At 44.4% G+C, this 18,419-nt stretch overlaps 1 protein-coding gene across 1 annotated transcript; it reads right to left on the minus strand.

Moving 5' to 3' along the window:
* Positions 1 to 3,158: 3,158 nt before the first annotated feature.
* AP1S3 (adaptor related protein complex 1 subunit sigma 3) lies at positions 3,159 to 18,122 on the minus strand. Its single transcript, XM_072344540.1, has 5 exons — positions 17,943 to 18,122; positions 7,068 to 7,246; positions 5,786 to 5,894; positions 4,851 to 4,988; positions 3,159 to 3,983 (listed from the first exon to the last, which is right to left on the minus strand). Exons 1-5 carry the CDS (start codon positions 17,943 to 17,945, stop codon positions 3,948 to 3,950), a joined length of 465 nt encoding a protein of 154 aa, XP_072200641.1. The 5' UTR covers positions 17,946 to 18,122; the 3' UTR covers positions 3,159 to 3,947.
* Positions 18,123 to 18,419: the final 297 nt, after the last annotated feature.

The raw sequence follows: 18,419 nt of genomic DNA on the forward strand, positions 1-18,419 counted from the left end.
TAGACCCGCTAACTTCATGAAAAGGCATCCTGAATAATCCTAATAGCCATCTGAGTCAATGCCTGTATTTCATTTCCACCGCGACCTTGCAAAGGAAATGCCCTTTATTGAATTCCGTAGGAATGTCGTCACGTTCTCCAGGATGCTCTCACCTGCTCTGAGCTCACCGCTTCTTGGCAGCTGTTTAAAACAAAAAAATATCCTTATGTAAAATAATGATGCAGAGTCCACGCTCACAACATGAATGAAAATCCCACCAGGGACAGTCTGTACGATTGAGACCTCTGCTTACAGACATTTTACGCATGGTGAAAGCAACATTTCCCTCTCACACAGAAGCTGTGCTAACAAAAGCGTATCAAACACATTGTTAGTGGAGTAGAACATCATTAACAAGCACAGGTAGGAGTTTTCTCTCTTCAGGATATGCATCAAGTCCTGTTATTTTGATGGGACTGTTGATTTAATGTCTCTAGGTATCTTTGAAAGCCTCACTCACACTGTTAAACTCCTCTAATCTTTCCTTATAAAGCAATCCCTCCTGACCCCTAAAGTACCATTACTGCATGCCCTATTACTTCAGTGCAGCGCAGTGCTAAGCAGAGGATAAAAACAGCAAATACTCGTGTAATCTATTGGATGGAATGTAAACAAAACGGGCTCCTTTCACAAATAGAGCATTATTCTGCCAACATAAATATAGACACAGAATCGTATCTAAACTTCGAAATAAGTTTCCCACAGGTTTCTGAAAACAAAGTTTTTCTTTTTGTAGGAGGAAAAGAAAGGGGTTTGAAGATTCAATGGCTTTTTGTTAAACAAAGGCTGATAAGAGGTTACCAAAATGCCAGTTGCCCTTGAGTTATTTTTGAGAGCTGACGCCTTTCAACAAGCCACAGCAATTAGGAATGAACAATGAAAAAAGTAAGAGAAATGCTTAGAACTCATGAGTCCTGTGAGATCCTGACACTCCTGCTCCTATCTCACCATGATTTGTCATACTTTGTAATATTCCTTCTCCCACTATTGCACTTATTTTTATCTCAGTCTAACGCGGGTCCCTCTCTTCAATTGTCAGGATACGTTCAAAGATATCACAACTCACAAGCTGCAATTAGTTGTGTGACAGAGAACTGATCCTGTCACAACTGGTAAGTAAGAACCCTCCAAGCAGAGATTTAACATGAAAATGAAGAAGCTTTTTGTGAAATGCAGCTGGCAAAAGCAAGGACGGGAATCTAGGCTAACATGACCATGATTAAAGGTTATTTTAGTAAATGCTGTTTTGCTAACTAGGACATGCTTGAAGATTGTCAGCAAGGCAAGAGTTTAGATAACTGCAAAAGATGTTAGCAACATTGGGAAAACTGTTAAGGACTCTATTTTCTACATTTTCTACATATACATATATATATATTCAATAATAATTTCACTAATAAGCTTGGAAATCTATTGAGCATGTCCCAGGACAGTCAGATTGAAAAGGGAAACATCAGGAGCAAACAGATGAAATGGGTGGCAACGCTTCAAAGATATTTGTGAACATACAGAATGGCTGCTTTAAGAAACATCAGACCACTCAGATATCAAGTTCTGGTGAACTGTACTCCAGAGTGCAACAGTCACTGCACAGTCCTGTTGATGGCAATGAACTGCCATGAGGACAGAGGCACAGATGTATTGACACAGTCACGTACAGGCAATCTGACTTTAACTGAGTTTCATCTGGGCCTTTTCTCTCTGAAGAAGCAATATACTAAGTGAGAGTTGGGTCGATCTGAACGCCCTTATAACACTGCTTTGGTGAGCGACTCCCCTTCTCTCTCAAGGCTGTAAGAAACATGAAAATAAGCTCTGTGTTCATGTATTTCTTTCTCATAAGGTATTATTCATGTGAATTAGAAGAGAATTAAATCCTACTGCTCTTATTAAAATGACTGAACAGACTCACTTAAGATATTCTTATAAACCTTTTTGGAACTTCTATTTTGATATACTTGAAAACTCAATAAATTTAACGGTTATAAGAGTAAGAATCACAGCACGGACCAAGGAAAGAGTAAAGATAAATGAAACTACCAGTGATTGAACAGAAGACATTTATAAAAGTAAAGAGCTAGACCTGGAAAAAGCACATTCTGGAGTGGTTTCTTAATCAATTAAGCACTCTAAACTTCAATTTAAATCAGAAGAATATAACACACAACTCCTCCACAATTTCATTAATTTACTATTAAAAAATATACATCTTCAGAACTATTAAAAGCCCTTCAGTAATTTCACTACTTTTTCAAAGCTGGAAGTGTGCCTTTGACATCAACACAGGCAAACAGATGGATAAAGTAATTATAAAAAGAGCAGCATGTTGCTATGAACCAACTTACCACAGCTTCACTAAGAGAAAAGACACAGGAAGAAAAGTGAGCTGACAACTTGCAGAGCTACTGTGTTGTGCCAAAGTGCTCCCACCCACCCATAAAAGAGAAAAGAACTCCCTAGGAAGATTCAAACAGACTGGGAAGGAAGGTGCCATGAAAAACATTGAATAACCATGCAGGACATTTAAAGATTAGAAAAAACCTTGAAGGAAAATACTGACTTTACATTCTGGAAACGCAAGAAAATAAATGTTGAGGAGTAATGCAAATCAATGCTTGGATCATTCAGGCATATTTGTCTGATAACTTACCCGAGTTTTTGTAAGGCAGTCTCACGACTTGACAGAAACAAACTATCCAGCTACAAGTAATGGGATAAGATAAAGAGAATTCCTCTCAGTTTTGAAGTCTGTTAAAGACAAAATTAATCTCTACAAGCATGCCAGGTCAAACGGTTTATAGAGTTCAAACTGCACTGACAGCAAGATAGGAAAGTTTACCCACCTGGTTCCCTGCATACACATTTACAACATTTTATAACTCCAATGTGTAGTAACAATCCAACCAATTCTTCTCTGTTTTACTCATTTTCCATTTGTGGAGTTTGTGAAGTTATAAAAGGTAAATTAAATTGTTCAGCCTTCAGATGAAAAGCCTGCGTTCAACTACTAGAAAGCCAGTTCATCCTCTCGGGTGAGGTGTAGGAATTGGGGAATGGAAAACTCTCTGGACAAAGACGGTCACTGGTGGAAACCTAATCAAAAGATACATGAGATCCTTGACCCCCAAATCCCCAAAGCTACTTTCTCCTCTTCAGGATATCTCCTGCTGTCAAAGCTGTATGTTTCCAACAGCTGTAGCCTTTCTCCAAGTCCAGGGGATCCAGGAAGACAGAAACAGGCCACCTACCTGCAGTGGTAAAAGGGATTTGTGAAACCTGGAAATAGTCAGTTTCGAGTCATAACAGCCTTCAGGACCAACCAGCAGTGCAGACTGTGCTCTAACAGCAGCTGGAGAATTGCCACTGGCAGAGTGGAGCAGAAGACAGAAGGAAGAGGGTGGGTGGACCAAAGAGAAATAATCTTTCCAAACCAAACTTATTAAATCAGAGCCCACAACAAGATGTCTTTTAGAAAAAAAAAAAACCTTATTATTACAGCAGAAGAATCATTACATTCAAAATAATTGACATTTGTACAAAAGTAGAATCATATGGTCAGCAGTGGACCAAAACTAGTTGAAATACCTCTTCCACGTACTGGTAGTTTAACATTTCATGATGACAAAACCCGTAGCTAAAAGATGTGATACAAAACAAGTGTTCAGTCCAGCAAGGAAAAGAGAAACTAGAGCAAGGGTAAAAACAGTTCTGAGAAACTTGAACGCAGAGTAATGCAAATACAGAATTGTTAAACCCTGTGCTACATTAGCTGACCTTCATCTTGACAATTATACAAACAAACCCTTTTAGTTATTGGTTTGGGCTTTGCTCTGGCACATTGGGAAGCAATTTCAGCAAATGCATTTTGCAGGTGTGTACAGCAGTTCTTTTTCCAGGTAGTTTTCACATTAAAAAGCAGGTTTGTTCATGTACTCTTCCACTGTCTGGAGAAAAAAAGGAAGAAACAATCGACACATTATGAAGCAGCAGAGCAATATAAAATCATTGAACCAAGCTCTCTTCTTACTTGAGGACAGTTATAATTAGACCAGATTAATGTAGATATCATGCTACTTTTAAAACAGTAACAGCCTTTTAGAATCTGATGTCCAAACAATGACATACCACAGCTGTGGCTAAACGCATCATGTCTAGCTGGTCACTGTGCCTAGTGGCACAGTGTTTTTGTATGCTAGTGCCAGCCCAATTTTAAAAAGCTGGGAAACTCCCCATCTAGATGTACCAGCGTGCTGTTCCCCACAGTACCCAGAAAAATGAAGCCAACACATCATATCCAATCGCTCCTGCAATTGCTAACTCAACAGTACATGCTACAGAGGAAAACTGCAGCAGGGTTTTAAATGAATGTTACTTACCTATGCCTCATAAAAAAGCCATGCAGGTGTTTAAGAATAAAAACAGAGTTTTCCAGCATATACTCTTTCCAATTTTAAACATTAATTGTAGGCTATTTGTTTCCAATTTATTAGTGAAACAGATTTTTCTGTACCTTTTCTGTATACATACCCAGACATGAAATATAATCTTAAATGACTTACATATATGATTGAATAACTTAGGCACACCATCATCTATTTCCACAAAGTGATAGCATTTAAATTGCAAGAATGCTGAAAAGCTTAAAGCTTACGGAACTGCTGCATTACTTGCATTGTTACACTATTAAAATTGAACTTCAGACATACTGGGCCAGTTATGCACCAGTAGCACTTAGCTGTATTTTAAACTCCTATCCAACAAAGACGGTGCAGGAAGACGAAGAGCTTGCCTTTAATCTCCTTCAGTCTTACCTCCTGCAACATGTCAGAGTCTTCTATGGCTTTCACCGCAGACCTCTTTGAAGTGTCTTGTACTTCTCCACCAATTATAAACTCATCAAGAATAAAATAAGCTTTTTCAAAATTAAAGATAATGTCCAGCTCGCACACCTGGCAGAAGGAAAAAATATTCCACATCTGAATTATTTTAACAGCATCCTAAGCATCACTGGACCAAACATTTTTGAAATGGTCAAAAGCATTCAGTATATGCACTCTTGTGGCAGGCAGCGAGGTGAAGGATACTGCATTTCATTGCAGCTTCTGCATATAGCAAGGATATTCTATTTGCTATGTTTTATATAACATACCACCTGCACACTGAGTTTCAGAGAACAAAGCTGACGTCCCAGCCCACGAGTTTTACAAAAGGCCTTTTACAGAACATGTAATATGGGTTACATACGCTCGCACACTTTCACAGAGGAAGACAAACCCCCTGCCCCAGTGACCTTACAGTCACCAACTGGTGCTTTTTGTTGTTTTGACACAGTTCAGATGTGAGTCACGGCACAGTGATTTAGATAAGGGACGAATTAAGGTAGTAGGGACCATTTCAAAAACACTCACTGCTTTTATAACTGAAGACATGAGGAGGGAGAATTAAAATACCATCACCGATTTTGTTATTTCTTAAAGATGCTGTTCCTCAGGCTTTCCCATTAAGTTCTATTCCCAGAAAAACATTGCAGGTATCGATATTAGCTTTGTTTTGGGAGAAAGGATGTCAAATTGATTTTGTGTTATTTGCAGCACTATTTTATGAAATACTCGAATTATTAATTTCCCCCTGGACTAAAGGAGAGTATGGGGTAATCAGTGTAGGCTGAGACACAAAACAACGCAGTTATTGATGTCTGTTTACCAGTCAGCCAGAAATGCAAATCATGCTGCAGAGTGAAACTTACATTTCCAAAGTATCTGTCCAGAAGTTCGACATATCGATGAACGACCTCTAGTGTCAGGAGCTCGTTATCCTGGTCTTCTATTGCACAGCAGAAATACAAACTAGCATATCTAGGAAAATAAAGACAAAAACATGAGAGTGAGCAGCCGCACGCTCAGTGCTCCGCTCTTAGAAGTTACACAAGTGATAGTTAATGACTACCTTGTATCTAAAATAATCATTCTCTTTCATTCTCACGGTGTCTTGGAGAACCCTGAAGAAGATTTGACAATTTAAACAAATCATTAATTTAGTTAGAAAAGCAAATTCCAGCTCTTGTCAAAGCAGAATACCTACAACACTGGTCTGAAAATGAACAGCAAGTCATTAGTACTTTAGAGGTCTCCCTCACATGCTGCAATAGCACTACAGTAAGAGGGGTTCATTAAGCTGTAGAATGAGTCGCTGCTGTTTATTAACAACATGAAAATGCATGAAAAAATGAAGGTGGAAGGCATTACATCTCCCTGAGAATGTTGGGTATCAAAGGGCCAGTAAACAAGAAACGAGTTAGCACAATCGATCTTGTTAGTTGCACCAAAACTTTCTATTTAAATCACCATGAGACGAGATTAACAATCTACCTCAACTCTCCGGTGCTGTGTCTGGAGCAGCTCTGATCAGACGTCTGCATTCAACTCTTCACAGCAAGAAAAGCCATTTTTGCTTAATGGGAGACGTCACGTAGTACAGTGTGCTGTATCTTAAAACTACATTTGTTTACTACTTACCTCTTTGCAACAACTAAAAGTCATTATTGCTTAGCTCTGTGTAAGTGGGAGCCAATGATTTGTTTGGAAGAGGAAATGACAACTAACACTTTCCAACTAATACTTCAAAGATAACATTAGACAAAGCGCTGAAAGTGCCTCTGAAAGTGCTTGTACCCCTCCTCAGTGTCTAATGAAGTCTAACTAACACAAGTCAGCAGACCACCCCAAAGAATGCCAAGGGGGAGCGAAGTCAAAAGCCTCCTCATAGAATGGCAACCACTAGTACTCATTACATTAGTCCATTTGTCTTATTTGACAAATAGTGCAAACATTTTTTTCCCCCCACAATTTACCCTGCTTATTTACCCAGGGCCACTGTGCCGTTAGACTCACAATGGCAGGTTCCCAACATCTTACTCTTTAAAACAAAAACCAACAAGCCCCAGGTGCTAAAACAAGCCTTTATTTTCCCACTTGTAACACATTATTTATACGAATAGCAATTATATGTTCCCATAAAATTACTCACACCTTTTGTAAACAAGCTTGAGGTCTTTCCAGTCAACAAAACTACTGGTTTTTTGATTGCGAGACAAAACAATCTGAACAATTTCTCGAACGATCTTTTTCTTCTCTTTCTCAGGTAGTGTCGTATACCATTTCTGAAGCCTTAATTTCCCCTGTCGACTGAACAGCAGTATAAAGTGTATCTAGAGCAAACAAAGCAACATGGTTAACGCTGGGGCATGGCCTCAGCCCCAGGCAGTGCAGGAGGCATCTTGGTGCCTGCCAGGACCCCGCAGGCTCAGCACAGGTCTCCGACTGTCCTCTGATGGGGAGGACTGGGGGAGGCCGAGCATGGAAGCTGGGCCCCTTCTCCTCTGTCTCCTGTGCCATCCCTGGCAGATCTCCCCTCCCTGTATAATCTCTCCCACCGCGCTTCTTTACCATGTACGACTGGTCACTTCGCTTTCTATTTTGCTACATCCCCACTTTGTGATAGTGAGAAGAAGGTCCCAGGCCTTCCTTCAGCAAGACTGCATGTTAGCAAAGGCGATGAAGATGTATAATACAGCCGGGCTAGGGAACCACTGATACAGAGCGTGGCATAGAGGGGAACATAATGTCTGGCAGTGATAGCCAACACCAGGTTCTGGTAGTGCACTAAGTGCACTTACTGATCACTGTGTTCCTACAAGGGGCTACTAGGAGCAGAAGAAAGAAGTCAATTACTTTGGGAATGGAGTTCAACTACATTTTACCAAAGAAATCCCTGGATTCTGAAACACAGCTGAGTCTGATGACACAAGACAGACCTCAGCACCCTGCAACGATACACTACAAAAAGCACTGCACGCACCGTTCTGAAATTTCAGATTTCAAAGCCAGTCAGTATTTCACACCATTTGAACCATGATTTTGGCACACTCAGCATCAGCAGCGTTACTGAGATACACAAGTGCTAGATTTTAAACGCTGTGGAGCCTTCTGGGAGAAACGTATCAATCCACATTTACACAAATACTTCTATGAGCTGATTAGAGAACTGACCACAATAGGCCTTCAAGCAGCACAGCAAGTCATTTACCCATATCACAGAAATGGCTTGAAGAGCACAGGAAATCTGTCTTAGGATGATCCTCTCAACAGGATGTCCCCTGATAAACAACAGAACCCAGCAGGGCATGAGATGGTAGAAAGGAAAACGTGAACTGCTCTGCCTGCGCCAGCCATAGGCACAGCTCCTCTCCAATGCACTGCAGCCAGGCCAGTTGGAAGCTCACCCAGCTGCAGTCAGATCTGCATGGCTGGCACTGGGAGAAGGAAGAAGCACAGAAGCCTCCTCTTCCTTACCCAAATTGCTTCTAAGCTCCCAGCAGAAGGGAGCCTGGGGCTGGCATGGATTCTGCCCGTGGCAGGATCTCCTATTGGAAATATGGCTCTCGCTATTGTTAGACTAATGTGCTTGATAGAATTACAAGGATTTTCTAGCTGCCTTGTGTTGAGCACTGCACTAATTTCCAGATGTGTTTGCTACATAAAACAATTACGCTACTGGCAATACACATGGCTTGATGACAGTGAAGATCAAAGCACCATGCTCTTCCTTTTCTCCAATCGTACTGCCAGCTGCTTTTTGACATGGTAATATTCCAGCTGTCAGGGTTACCCCTTTTGCAGCAGATGAAGGGACAGTACTTACTGTCTATGCGCTTTGCCTAGAGACAAGCTGAATGAATGACTCTTTTGCTTGCTGCACAGCACATTCACTCCAGAGCCTTTGTAAAGGGGAGTGCATTTTGAAAAGCAAAATACAGGTTTTGAAGATAAGAGCAGCAAATCCGCAGGTGTCCATTTAAAAGCAATCAGGCACAGGTAGCAGCTATTTGATAAACAAATCTCAAAATACGTTGAAACAGATGGGGGAGGATGATCATATTTGACTGAAAAGGCAAGGCTTCAGACAATGAACTCCTAGCAAAAGCTGACAGCGTGTTCAGCATAACAAGGTCATGCTGTTTCAGACAAGTTTCTAACACCCTCAGGAAGAAATACCTACTTAGAGTACTTGAACAGGGGAAGATAATTAAAGGGTATTCAGGTTTAGTTTCAACTGCCGGACTTAATGGGCCTTACATCTGAGATCCTGTAATTAATGAACACGTTTTCCCAGAGAGCAGCCCTATGCCTTTAAAAGGCTAACTATCATTAGGCCACGGAATTCGGTACTATTGCCGTTTTCTCCTGACTAACATACTTCAGTATGTTGTGCTTTACCCACAGAAAAGTGAGCAGCTCTCCATTTCAAATTACTTTGAAAACTGTTTCAGACGCAGCTGATGTTTCACCAACTCTTTCATGAGTAAAGTTAGGGCTACTGTTCTTTGCAAAGCAGAATTATCTATGGACTCTCACCAATGCATCAAGATTCATACACAAGCTTCAAAACTCCCATATTTTGGGTCTTCCATACCATGTTCTGTTTCATATGCAAAATGTCATTGCAAACCCTGAAGACCAGTTTTACTCTTATGGAAGTATTTACAGTTGGAAAACAGCTAATAGCCTCTGTTGTACTCTGGTTTCACAGCCTGCAGAAAGATAGCACACCCCAAACTGCAGATACTTAGAAGGAAAAATACAGTCTTCTCATCCCCCCCCCCAGACCCCCCCAAGCCTCTTTTCACTCCTCTGCCTTTTCCTAACTTCTAAACTCTATTCAATCTGGAGAACTCTCAAGGTAAGCAATATTACATTCTCAAGAGGTTGAATGGCTTAATTCCTCTAAGCGTAAACACTGAATTGCCCAGCCACACTGACATGATACAACACATTTTTCAATCTCACAGCCCTGCTGATTACAGCTCACTGGAAAGATTCTGATGCATCAGTACACCTGGAAATGTTAAAGCACTGCGTAAACACAAGTCTAACAGCTCATCTGTTTCTTGCTCTTTGACTGTGAAAACAATCCTCCTTTTTGATGGTGCCACTAACAAGATGGATGTTGATTAAGGAATTTTGGGTTGGTTTTCAGCAGCCAAGTTAGAAACAGAGGTAGATTATCCTGCAACATTTTAGTTCTAGATCTGGAGGATAGCAAAGACAAAAGACCTGTTTCAAACCAAGTACCCCTGGAAGCAGAGTGTTTGGTTTCCTTTTGGACAACACCATGCTGGCTATGACCAACAACCACCAGACCCGCAGGCAATGCCAGAGAGCATTTTGAGGTCCATTCTGGAGCAGGTCAGGATGATATGTGCAGCCTCTCCCGGACCAACAGCTGTCTTCAGATGCAGAGTCCAGATGAGACAGACCTCAGTCTGGGAGTTAAATGTAATTTCATTAGCTTGTTTTACCAGATCAGACCCAACCACTTACTGCATGGTGCCAAATGAGCTCCCTAAATGTCTGTAAGTAGCCACAAGGATACAAGCTGTATTTGCAGACCATTGTTTTCTGACCGGAGAAAAAAAGATACTTCTTTTTTATAACTGAGGATTCAAACCATTGAGGATTTCTAAACCTGAACTGTTCCCTTCCCTGAGCCAGCTGTAGCTATGTTGTACAACAGGTCAAAATGTTACAGGCCTTCTGTTTTATTTTCATCTACAAGACTAGTGAGGATAACACACAACACTTAGTTCCAAGGCTACTGGAAAATCAGATAGCAGGCTTTTGACACAAAATAATTACAGGGTAAATAGAACAGACATCAACAGCACCAAATACAGAAGGTTTACTCCCCAGGACAACCAAACACTTCACACTTGGTTTGCTGCTGGCAAACTTGGGTCACTTGTGGCATTTACTGCAGTTTCAAAACACACAAATATGCACTGCAGCATTCAGTAAGACCATCCAAAGGACTGCAGAATAGCCTGTGTTACATACAGAGCAAATCGTCCACAGGGCAATCAGTGAAAAACACTTTTCAAGAAGACGAAGCAAGTTTTCCTGACTCCCAGGGTTGTTTTCTCAGTTTGCTGTCCGATGATATAAACATTTAAGAGATGCCACATTTCTTCCCGCAAAGTGAGCTCAAGGGGTCTGTGCTGCAGGGATCTCACTCATCCAGCTGCAAGAAGAACCCATGCTAACAGTGCTCTCCTCCTCCCATGAGGCAGCTTACAGACAGCATTTGCCAACTGGTTTCAAACCTGTCCTGTTGCACTTGGCTGCTCCAGGTCCCATGGTGGGAGGACCCCAAGTAGCCAGGGAGGGAAGGCAGGAGCTGGAAGGCTGCAAAGCAAGGCAGGCCTCTCTCTGATGGGTGTTTGGCTTTGGCAAGGAGTTGCATCGTGAGGCAGCTCCACTACTCAAGCAGCACAGCATTTAGATTCTGCTTCAGCTGTCAGCTTCCCACATTCAGCTAAGAGCTCTCCCTAATCAAAGTCACCTTTATCAAACAGAAAAGCTCCTGAACAAGCAACTAGTAACGGTGAACTAGGAATTACCACCCTAAAACGGATGGATTGGCAGAACTCAGAAACTCTTCAGTTCCATTTAAAACCTATAAGTTTAAGGCTGCTGTTGCCAGTGGAGGCAATATATGACACTAACGAAGAGAAGCTTACAGACCACACAAAAAGAAAGGGTAATGGAATGAAAAAAAGCCACACCTTTGGCTGCTGATATGACAACCAGCACTAACTGCAGCCTGGGGAAAGCCAGACTGACCGGCTGTACCTGGTTGAAAGAAAGCAACTTTCTGTCATACAGCTCCCTTTTAACTTCTTCCCTTGGAATCTGCTTTATCTTCTTTATTCATCTTTATTGCTTTTGTCTAGATGGGTTCATACTCTGCACGCCTTTTATGATTTTACATTCCTACCTCTGATATGAAAAGTTCCTTCTCAGCACAGACAGGCGTCCAGAACCTTTTTACAAAGCACCTTGAAATTCAAAACCAAAGCAAACTGCTATCGTTAAAATGTTTATTTTAATAAAGGATGAATGCCCATGAAAAATGTATAGCTACTGTGAGCACACAACAATGCAACACAACCCTAACACACCAAGGCCAAAGCCATGTAGTGGAATGCAAGGAAATGAAATGCAGCACTATGGAATGAATACTTGTTACTGTTACTACGACTTCTAGTCACAGTATCACGAAACCAACCCTTGTACATTAAATACTGCACAATCTTAGCTTTCACATTTAAAACACAGAGTCTTTCTGATGTAAGCAAGTAGGAAAAGGAAAATAAGTGAGAAAGCAGCGATGTAAGAATACCCAAGCAGTGTATTGTTGCCCAGCAGGAACAGAACTCCTTCCAGCTTAATCTTCATTAGGAGTATTTCTGCACAATTTCCTCTAAACAATACATCCAAAGTCCATGCAATAAAGCCTGTGCCAGATCATTACAGGCACACGTGACCATATTTACACACTGATTTTATTCTTTTCAAGATGAAGTCAACACTGTTTTATTACTGAAGAGTTTCAACCGACCAGCACACTAACACCAAGAGGATACGGACTCCATGTAGTACAGATCCAGCCAACCACCTCCCTGAGCCTCATTCCAGTTAAATAAACCTAGAACCAAAACAGCGTAGCTGAACTCAAGCTCAGAGCCAAAACCACTCCTGACCCTAACCAAGGGTGGGAAAATAGTGTTCAAAGCAGTATCTCATCTCAGAGCATTGGAGTGCTTGCACTTGCCCCCAAAGCAACAGAACTTGCTAACTCTGCAGGGGTAATGATGGTTAGAGCAACTACAAACTGCAGTCGCATTGCTGGTCAAGAAAGCCTGGGTGAGGGTGACCCAACTCAGCAGAAAGCAGGGCAGCACCAAGGCTGTCCATGGTTTGTGGGGGTGATCGAATTCCTTTCATTGCAAGAAGTTGAAGCTGGTGATTCACCTCAGCCCCTGTGTGTTTTACAGTCACAGACAATAAATAAATTAAAAATCCCAGTCTGGTTCTCAAACACCTGGTAAAGAAACAGAGCTAAAAATCTAACTCACTGGACTCTGGCAAAAGGTGCGGCCTCTGTTACTCCCATTTCCACTCTGTCTTATCAGTTATTTGCAGAGCCCTGCTGTGCACACTATAGTGCTCTTCCCTCGCCTCTGACCTCTCAGGAGCAAAGGAGGAAGGCTGTGCCCTGGAGCAGGGCACACAGCAGGTAGAGGCATTTACAGTAAAAACACGCTCCATCTTCAGCTTTAGTCTTCCACAGCGACCTTCCAGCTTCTCAGCCTGCGAGTCATCAGGTCTGAGCATTTCATTGTAGGTCATGCAGCCATTCCCATGGCATTTCTAAAGCTCCGAGCAGACAACCCTGACACTCTATTTTCCATTTCTTATTTCCTTGTGCCTTATGTCTATTTGCCTGCCTCAGGGGACCAAGCAGAAGGTGATGACCATGGAGGAATCCCTGCAGTGGTGGAGAGAAACTGCAGGCCTCTGAGCAAATCCACCTGCAAACAGCAAGGCAACCACATTTACTGGATGCTGCAGAAGGCTTTTAATGACCTCTCTCTTCTTCTCAGGCCTGGACAGAAAATAGCACAGACATCTTACACAAACCCAGTAAGCCAGGGAAGAAAAAAGACTGCTGCACAGAGCACCCTCTGTTACATCTATCATATTGAGAAGCATATATCCAAGACACATTAGACCAGAAATACATGTCTGGCCAGAAAGGCTCATCATTCTTGCCTTCAAACACGCCGATGCAAATTTCAGTTCCCAGTTGTAGCCCACTGAATCCACATACTATATTCCTACTTGCAAATGAAACACCATTTGTGCACGACTGGATCATACACTGCTTTAAACTGCAATGTCTGCTAATATAAAAAGGCCCAAGGCTGGCCGCTCAAGAGAGCTCCACCCAAAGCAAAGGCAGATGACAGGCTGCTGGAATAGGACAGCAGGGAAACAAATGGGAAGAAAGCTTAATTAGTAGATGTGCATGGGTGCTATAGAAAGCATTATTTTTACAGCAGCAGTATCATTTTAATTTAGGCATCGCTGCAAAGAATACAACTGGCTTGCATAAATGCCTGATGTACGTGCCAAATGCTGAAGCATAAATCCTCTAAGCACTGCAACAAGAGCTGCTCTATCTGCCCTCCTCAGCCCATTGGTTTCCTCTGTGCCTCCATCATTCTGCATCATTTTGCATAAAACTGATGCCTTCAAACATCCACAGCACGGTTTGTAAAGCACAACATTCTTGAGTAATTAGAGGAAAGATACAGAAAAGCTGCAAAGGCTCAAACATTTTCACATGGTCCATTTGCTAAGCGTACTACCCAGAGACTATAGAGAGTGAATCACGATTATTGCAAAGACAGTGAGTCCAGAACAGTGATACTCTGTAATGAGTGAGTACATGAGAGAGAAGATCCAAAACTAAAGAGGATCACATCAACAGCCACAGACAACCTGCATGAAAAAAATACCCCCTTTTCTTTACATTTAATATCTAGAAACCTCACAAATTGTATCCTTACTTGTCTGTTAGGAGGCATTCTTTACAGCATTCATCATTTCATACATTTCTGGTTTTTCCCCTACAGTATCTATTGCCAAGCTGAGAAGTCTCCATCTATTAGGATATTCTCCAGTGAATGCTACTCCATTACCATTGCTGACTCTCATACATACTGTTCACTACATGACAAACAAAACACTTTATCCCCCACACACTATGTGTAACAGCACCTCCAATAACCAGACTCGTTTATTTGCAGTTTTCTCTTCTTCTCCCATCTATTTTTATCTCCTGCCCTTCATATCCTTCCAAGTTAAACTCCTAGAGGTGAGGTTCATCACTCCTGCTATGCGACACACAGTTGTGACACTGAGGGGGAAGAAAAACAGGCAAGGTTTAGAGCACATTCCTCTTCAAATCACTGACAGTAAGTTCTGCACAACACTAAAAACATCTTTTACAGACCTGTGTTTATTTTAGCAGTTAAGGGCACTGAGACTGTTGGTAAAGTCAATATTCAGAAGAGCCAAGAGTTCATTGACGAACACCAGGCAGGTGTCAGCGCCTGCACTCACCTTAACCAACACTTCCAGCCAGGTTTCTAGATCTGTGATGAGTATCATATGCCTTGCTACATGGAAACACCACCTGCCAACTCCTTCCCAAGCACGCCAAGTATGTCTTTAGAGCCTCCTGTTCGCCAGGAGCTTCTATTGATCTTTCTCCAGGGCTTCAGGTCATGCCAACAGGTACTGATGCTTTGCACTGTACTGATGAGCAGCAGAGGCAGGAGGGAAGCAGAGCCTTTTACTCTGCAGGCACCAGTTCTGCACTCAGAGCTGTGCAAATAGAGAACTTGATAATACTGATAATGGTGAGGTGGCTGTGGGATAGTGGTGTTGCAACACTTACGGGCATGAAAGATTGCAGCAACACGTGTCCCTGGGGAAAGAAATCATTTTCTCTGTCCAATCCCGGCTTTCACTTTCTGATGTGTTGAGACAGCAACCCTTCGAGTTTCTCTGCTGCACCCATACATCAGAGAGCAGAATGCAGCCTGTTCTCTAAAAATCCTTTGTTCTGCATGTCACAAGGTAGCAGCTGGGCAGTAACGAAGTTCTCAGCAGGACACAACGCTTGTCTGAAGAGCTCCCCCGAAACCAGCCTGGCAATCTGCAGCAGAGCAAACAACGGCAACAACCCCCCTGCTGAGACACGGTACCGTTTGCAGGAGTACCTTCCAATCTCCAAGCATTTAACACTGGCGGCAAGCACAACCCCCTCATGCTAAACAGGAAAAACTGAGCTAAGGAGAGCTTTTAAATAAAAGTTCTTCAGTTGTGAGCCTGAATAAAGTTTATTCTTAGCCTGTAACTCAATAATCCTTAATTCCTGATGAGCAACTCAACACAACAACCCTTCCTGGAGGACAGGCAGAGGAATTTGAAGCACGAGTACTCTGACAAAAGCACCCTTTCATCGGCACTGGGTCTACAACAGGAGAGCACTGCCTGGTGTAACGATGCCAGCAAGCGTTCGCGCTGTGAGCTCAGCAAAGGAATAAGAATACACACTCACTTTACGAAATTATAGTCATCAAACAGCAGACAGACCTGCTAATAAGTAGCACCATTGCGAGCACCGCTCCCTCGGGACCATGGTGAGTGCTTTGAGAACTGGCATTTGTTTAGTGCATGCACCAGGGAGAGGTCTGAGATCAGCTTCCCCGAAATCACCTCCCATATTTACTGACCTTCAAGGGCACAGTATGAACTCCGGTTATTTACATAAGCGTTACACCAGGGAAATAGATACAGAGAGCTGTGTCAGGAGGTAACCAGAAAGGTAGCATATATATGTGTATATATACTGGGACGTGCGGTATGGAAACTGCATTGCCATCCGTAAACTCATTACGGCACAGATTTTACATGCAAATTTGAACGGCAGGCACATCTTTCCCAACACACAAAATTAGACTAACACACGAGGAGGTGTATTCTGACTAAACCCCTGGAAAGAAAACAACCCAGCTGCATTATGAGGATAGAAACACACGTCAAAATTCAGCCTGCGATGCTGGACTCGGTGCAGCTGCACTGCCGTCACTGATAGCACAGATGAGCACCACAGGCAAACTGTGCACCACAGGAGCTCCGGGCATGCTCACAGAACCTGCCCCAGGCCTGATAATCACTGCGAGATGGTTTCTCAATTGCGGGGCATGGCTGGCCATCTTAGGGCTGGAAAGCCCACAGTCCTCCTTGGGGAAAGTCCAGCCATTATTCCAGGGATGCTGGCCATCACGTTTAACAAAAGAGAATAACCACGCAACCTCTCCTGATCCCAGCAAACAACCACCAGACCTTCTGCCAACAGCCTGAACGCCCAACGGGCTGCCCTGTCAGGATGCCCATAACACAAAGGCTGCCCACCCTGAGCAGCCACCACCACCGTGCTACACACGTAGCGGCTGCCGGCACGCAACAAGGAGCAAACCAGGCCCGCATGTTCCCTGTTAAAACAGACACGTTACACCTCGCTGCTTTGCTGTGAATTGCCCCCTACCTGAGTGGCTGTAGTTCAGCTCAGAGCCCACCAAACTAGGGATCATCGAACTGCACACGCTGGCACCGTGATTACTTCTGAGCCTGACGAAACAGCTTCAGCCACGCCTGGCACACGGCAGCGCCACGGCTCAGCGGGCTCCTATAGGGGATGCAGCCAAGCGGCCCGCAGCACAGTCCAGGGCGGCAGGGAAAAAGCCCTTCCCCACGTGCCGCCCCGGGAAGCCGCTGCTCGGGCTCCACCAGAAGAACCTACGTGAAACCAAACCCGATGCATCGAGCTGCCTCGATCCTCGGCTCCTCGGGTTACAGGAAGACTTAATCAAGTCTCTGCGGAGCAGCCCTATTTCCCTGCTTGGCTACGAAAGGCCGTCAGCGTGACCCAGGCTCACCCCGCCAGCCAAAAGGGAAGAAACAAAGGAGAAACACAACGTTCGTTTCCCAGGACAGGTGCAGACCTTGCCCACGCTCTCCTGGAAGCTGCATTTCCGCTTCTCGGAAGAGCTGGGACAGCCCTCCACCGACCTGTTCACAAACGCACGTTACCTCCGCTTAAAAGCACCTCGGGCCATTCATTCCTGCACGGATACTCGCAGCCCCAACTTTCTTTGCTCCAGTACCGAGGCGTACGCGGCGCTTCGCTCCCTGCCTGCTGCCCAGCACGCCGGGACGGCACAGCCGGACAGCCGACCTCGCCGGCCTCCCCGTGCGTCCCCAGCCGCCGTGCAAACGCTGCCGCGTGCTCCAGGCTCCGGGAAACCAACGGCGCCGAGCGAGCTCCGCGGGGCCGGGCCGGGGCAGGCGGACGAGCCGCGGCACCCGGGGAGCGCGGAGCTGCCCGTCGAGGGGCATTGCGCCGCAGCAGCGTTAGGCCGGCGCACTTACCATGGTGCCGCGGCGGCGGGCTGGAGCCGGCCCGGCCCGGCTGGCTGCCGGCTGCCTCCCGCCCTGCCTGCCCGCGGCGCGCCAGGTGAGGCCCCGGCCGCATCGCGCCTTCCCACAATGCCCCGAAAGGAAACTCCCCGGCGCCTCCTCCCGCACCTGCCGCCGCCCCGGGCGCCAAGCCCGGCGGGGAGCCCCGGGAGGGGACGGTTCCGCCCGGCCGTGCCGGGGTGCGGCCCGCAGGAGGCAGCTGTCGGGCCCGACATCCAGCGCTGGGGTGCAGGGACCGGAGCGCTCCTAGCTCCCGTTTAAACACCTTACGGGGCTGAGCTTTGCGAACCTGAGCTCCGAGCCTGAGCTGGATGAGAGAGCAGGATGCGAACAGCTCTACCAGCTGAGCAGCAAATCCCTGTAACCTCTGGCAGGAATTTGCTGATAAGTAGCAGGTTCCAAAAGAATATGCAGCTTCCACAGGCTCAA

Source organism: Excalfactoria chinensis, chromosome 9 (assembly GCF_039878825.1).
Source record: "Excalfactoria chinensis isolate bCotChi1 chromosome 9, bCotChi1.hap2, whole genome shotgun sequence".
Classification (NCBI taxonomy): domain Eukaryota; kingdom Metazoa; phylum Chordata; class Aves; order Galliformes; family Phasianidae; genus Excalfactoria; species Excalfactoria chinensis.

What these genes read in the sequence shown, in the direction of transcription:
- AP1S3 (XM_072344540.1), bottom strand. An exon ending in CTCAAGCTTGTTTACAAAAG is followed by an intron (nt 5,895 to 7,067) that starts GTGTGAGTAATT and finishes TTATTTTCCTAG; the next exon opens with ATATGCTAGTTTGTATTTCT. An exon ending in ACTCTGACATGTTGCAGGAG is followed by an intron (nt 3,984 to 4,850) that starts GTAAGACTGAAG and finishes TTTTTTCTCCAG; the next exon opens with ACAGTGGAAGAGTACATGAA.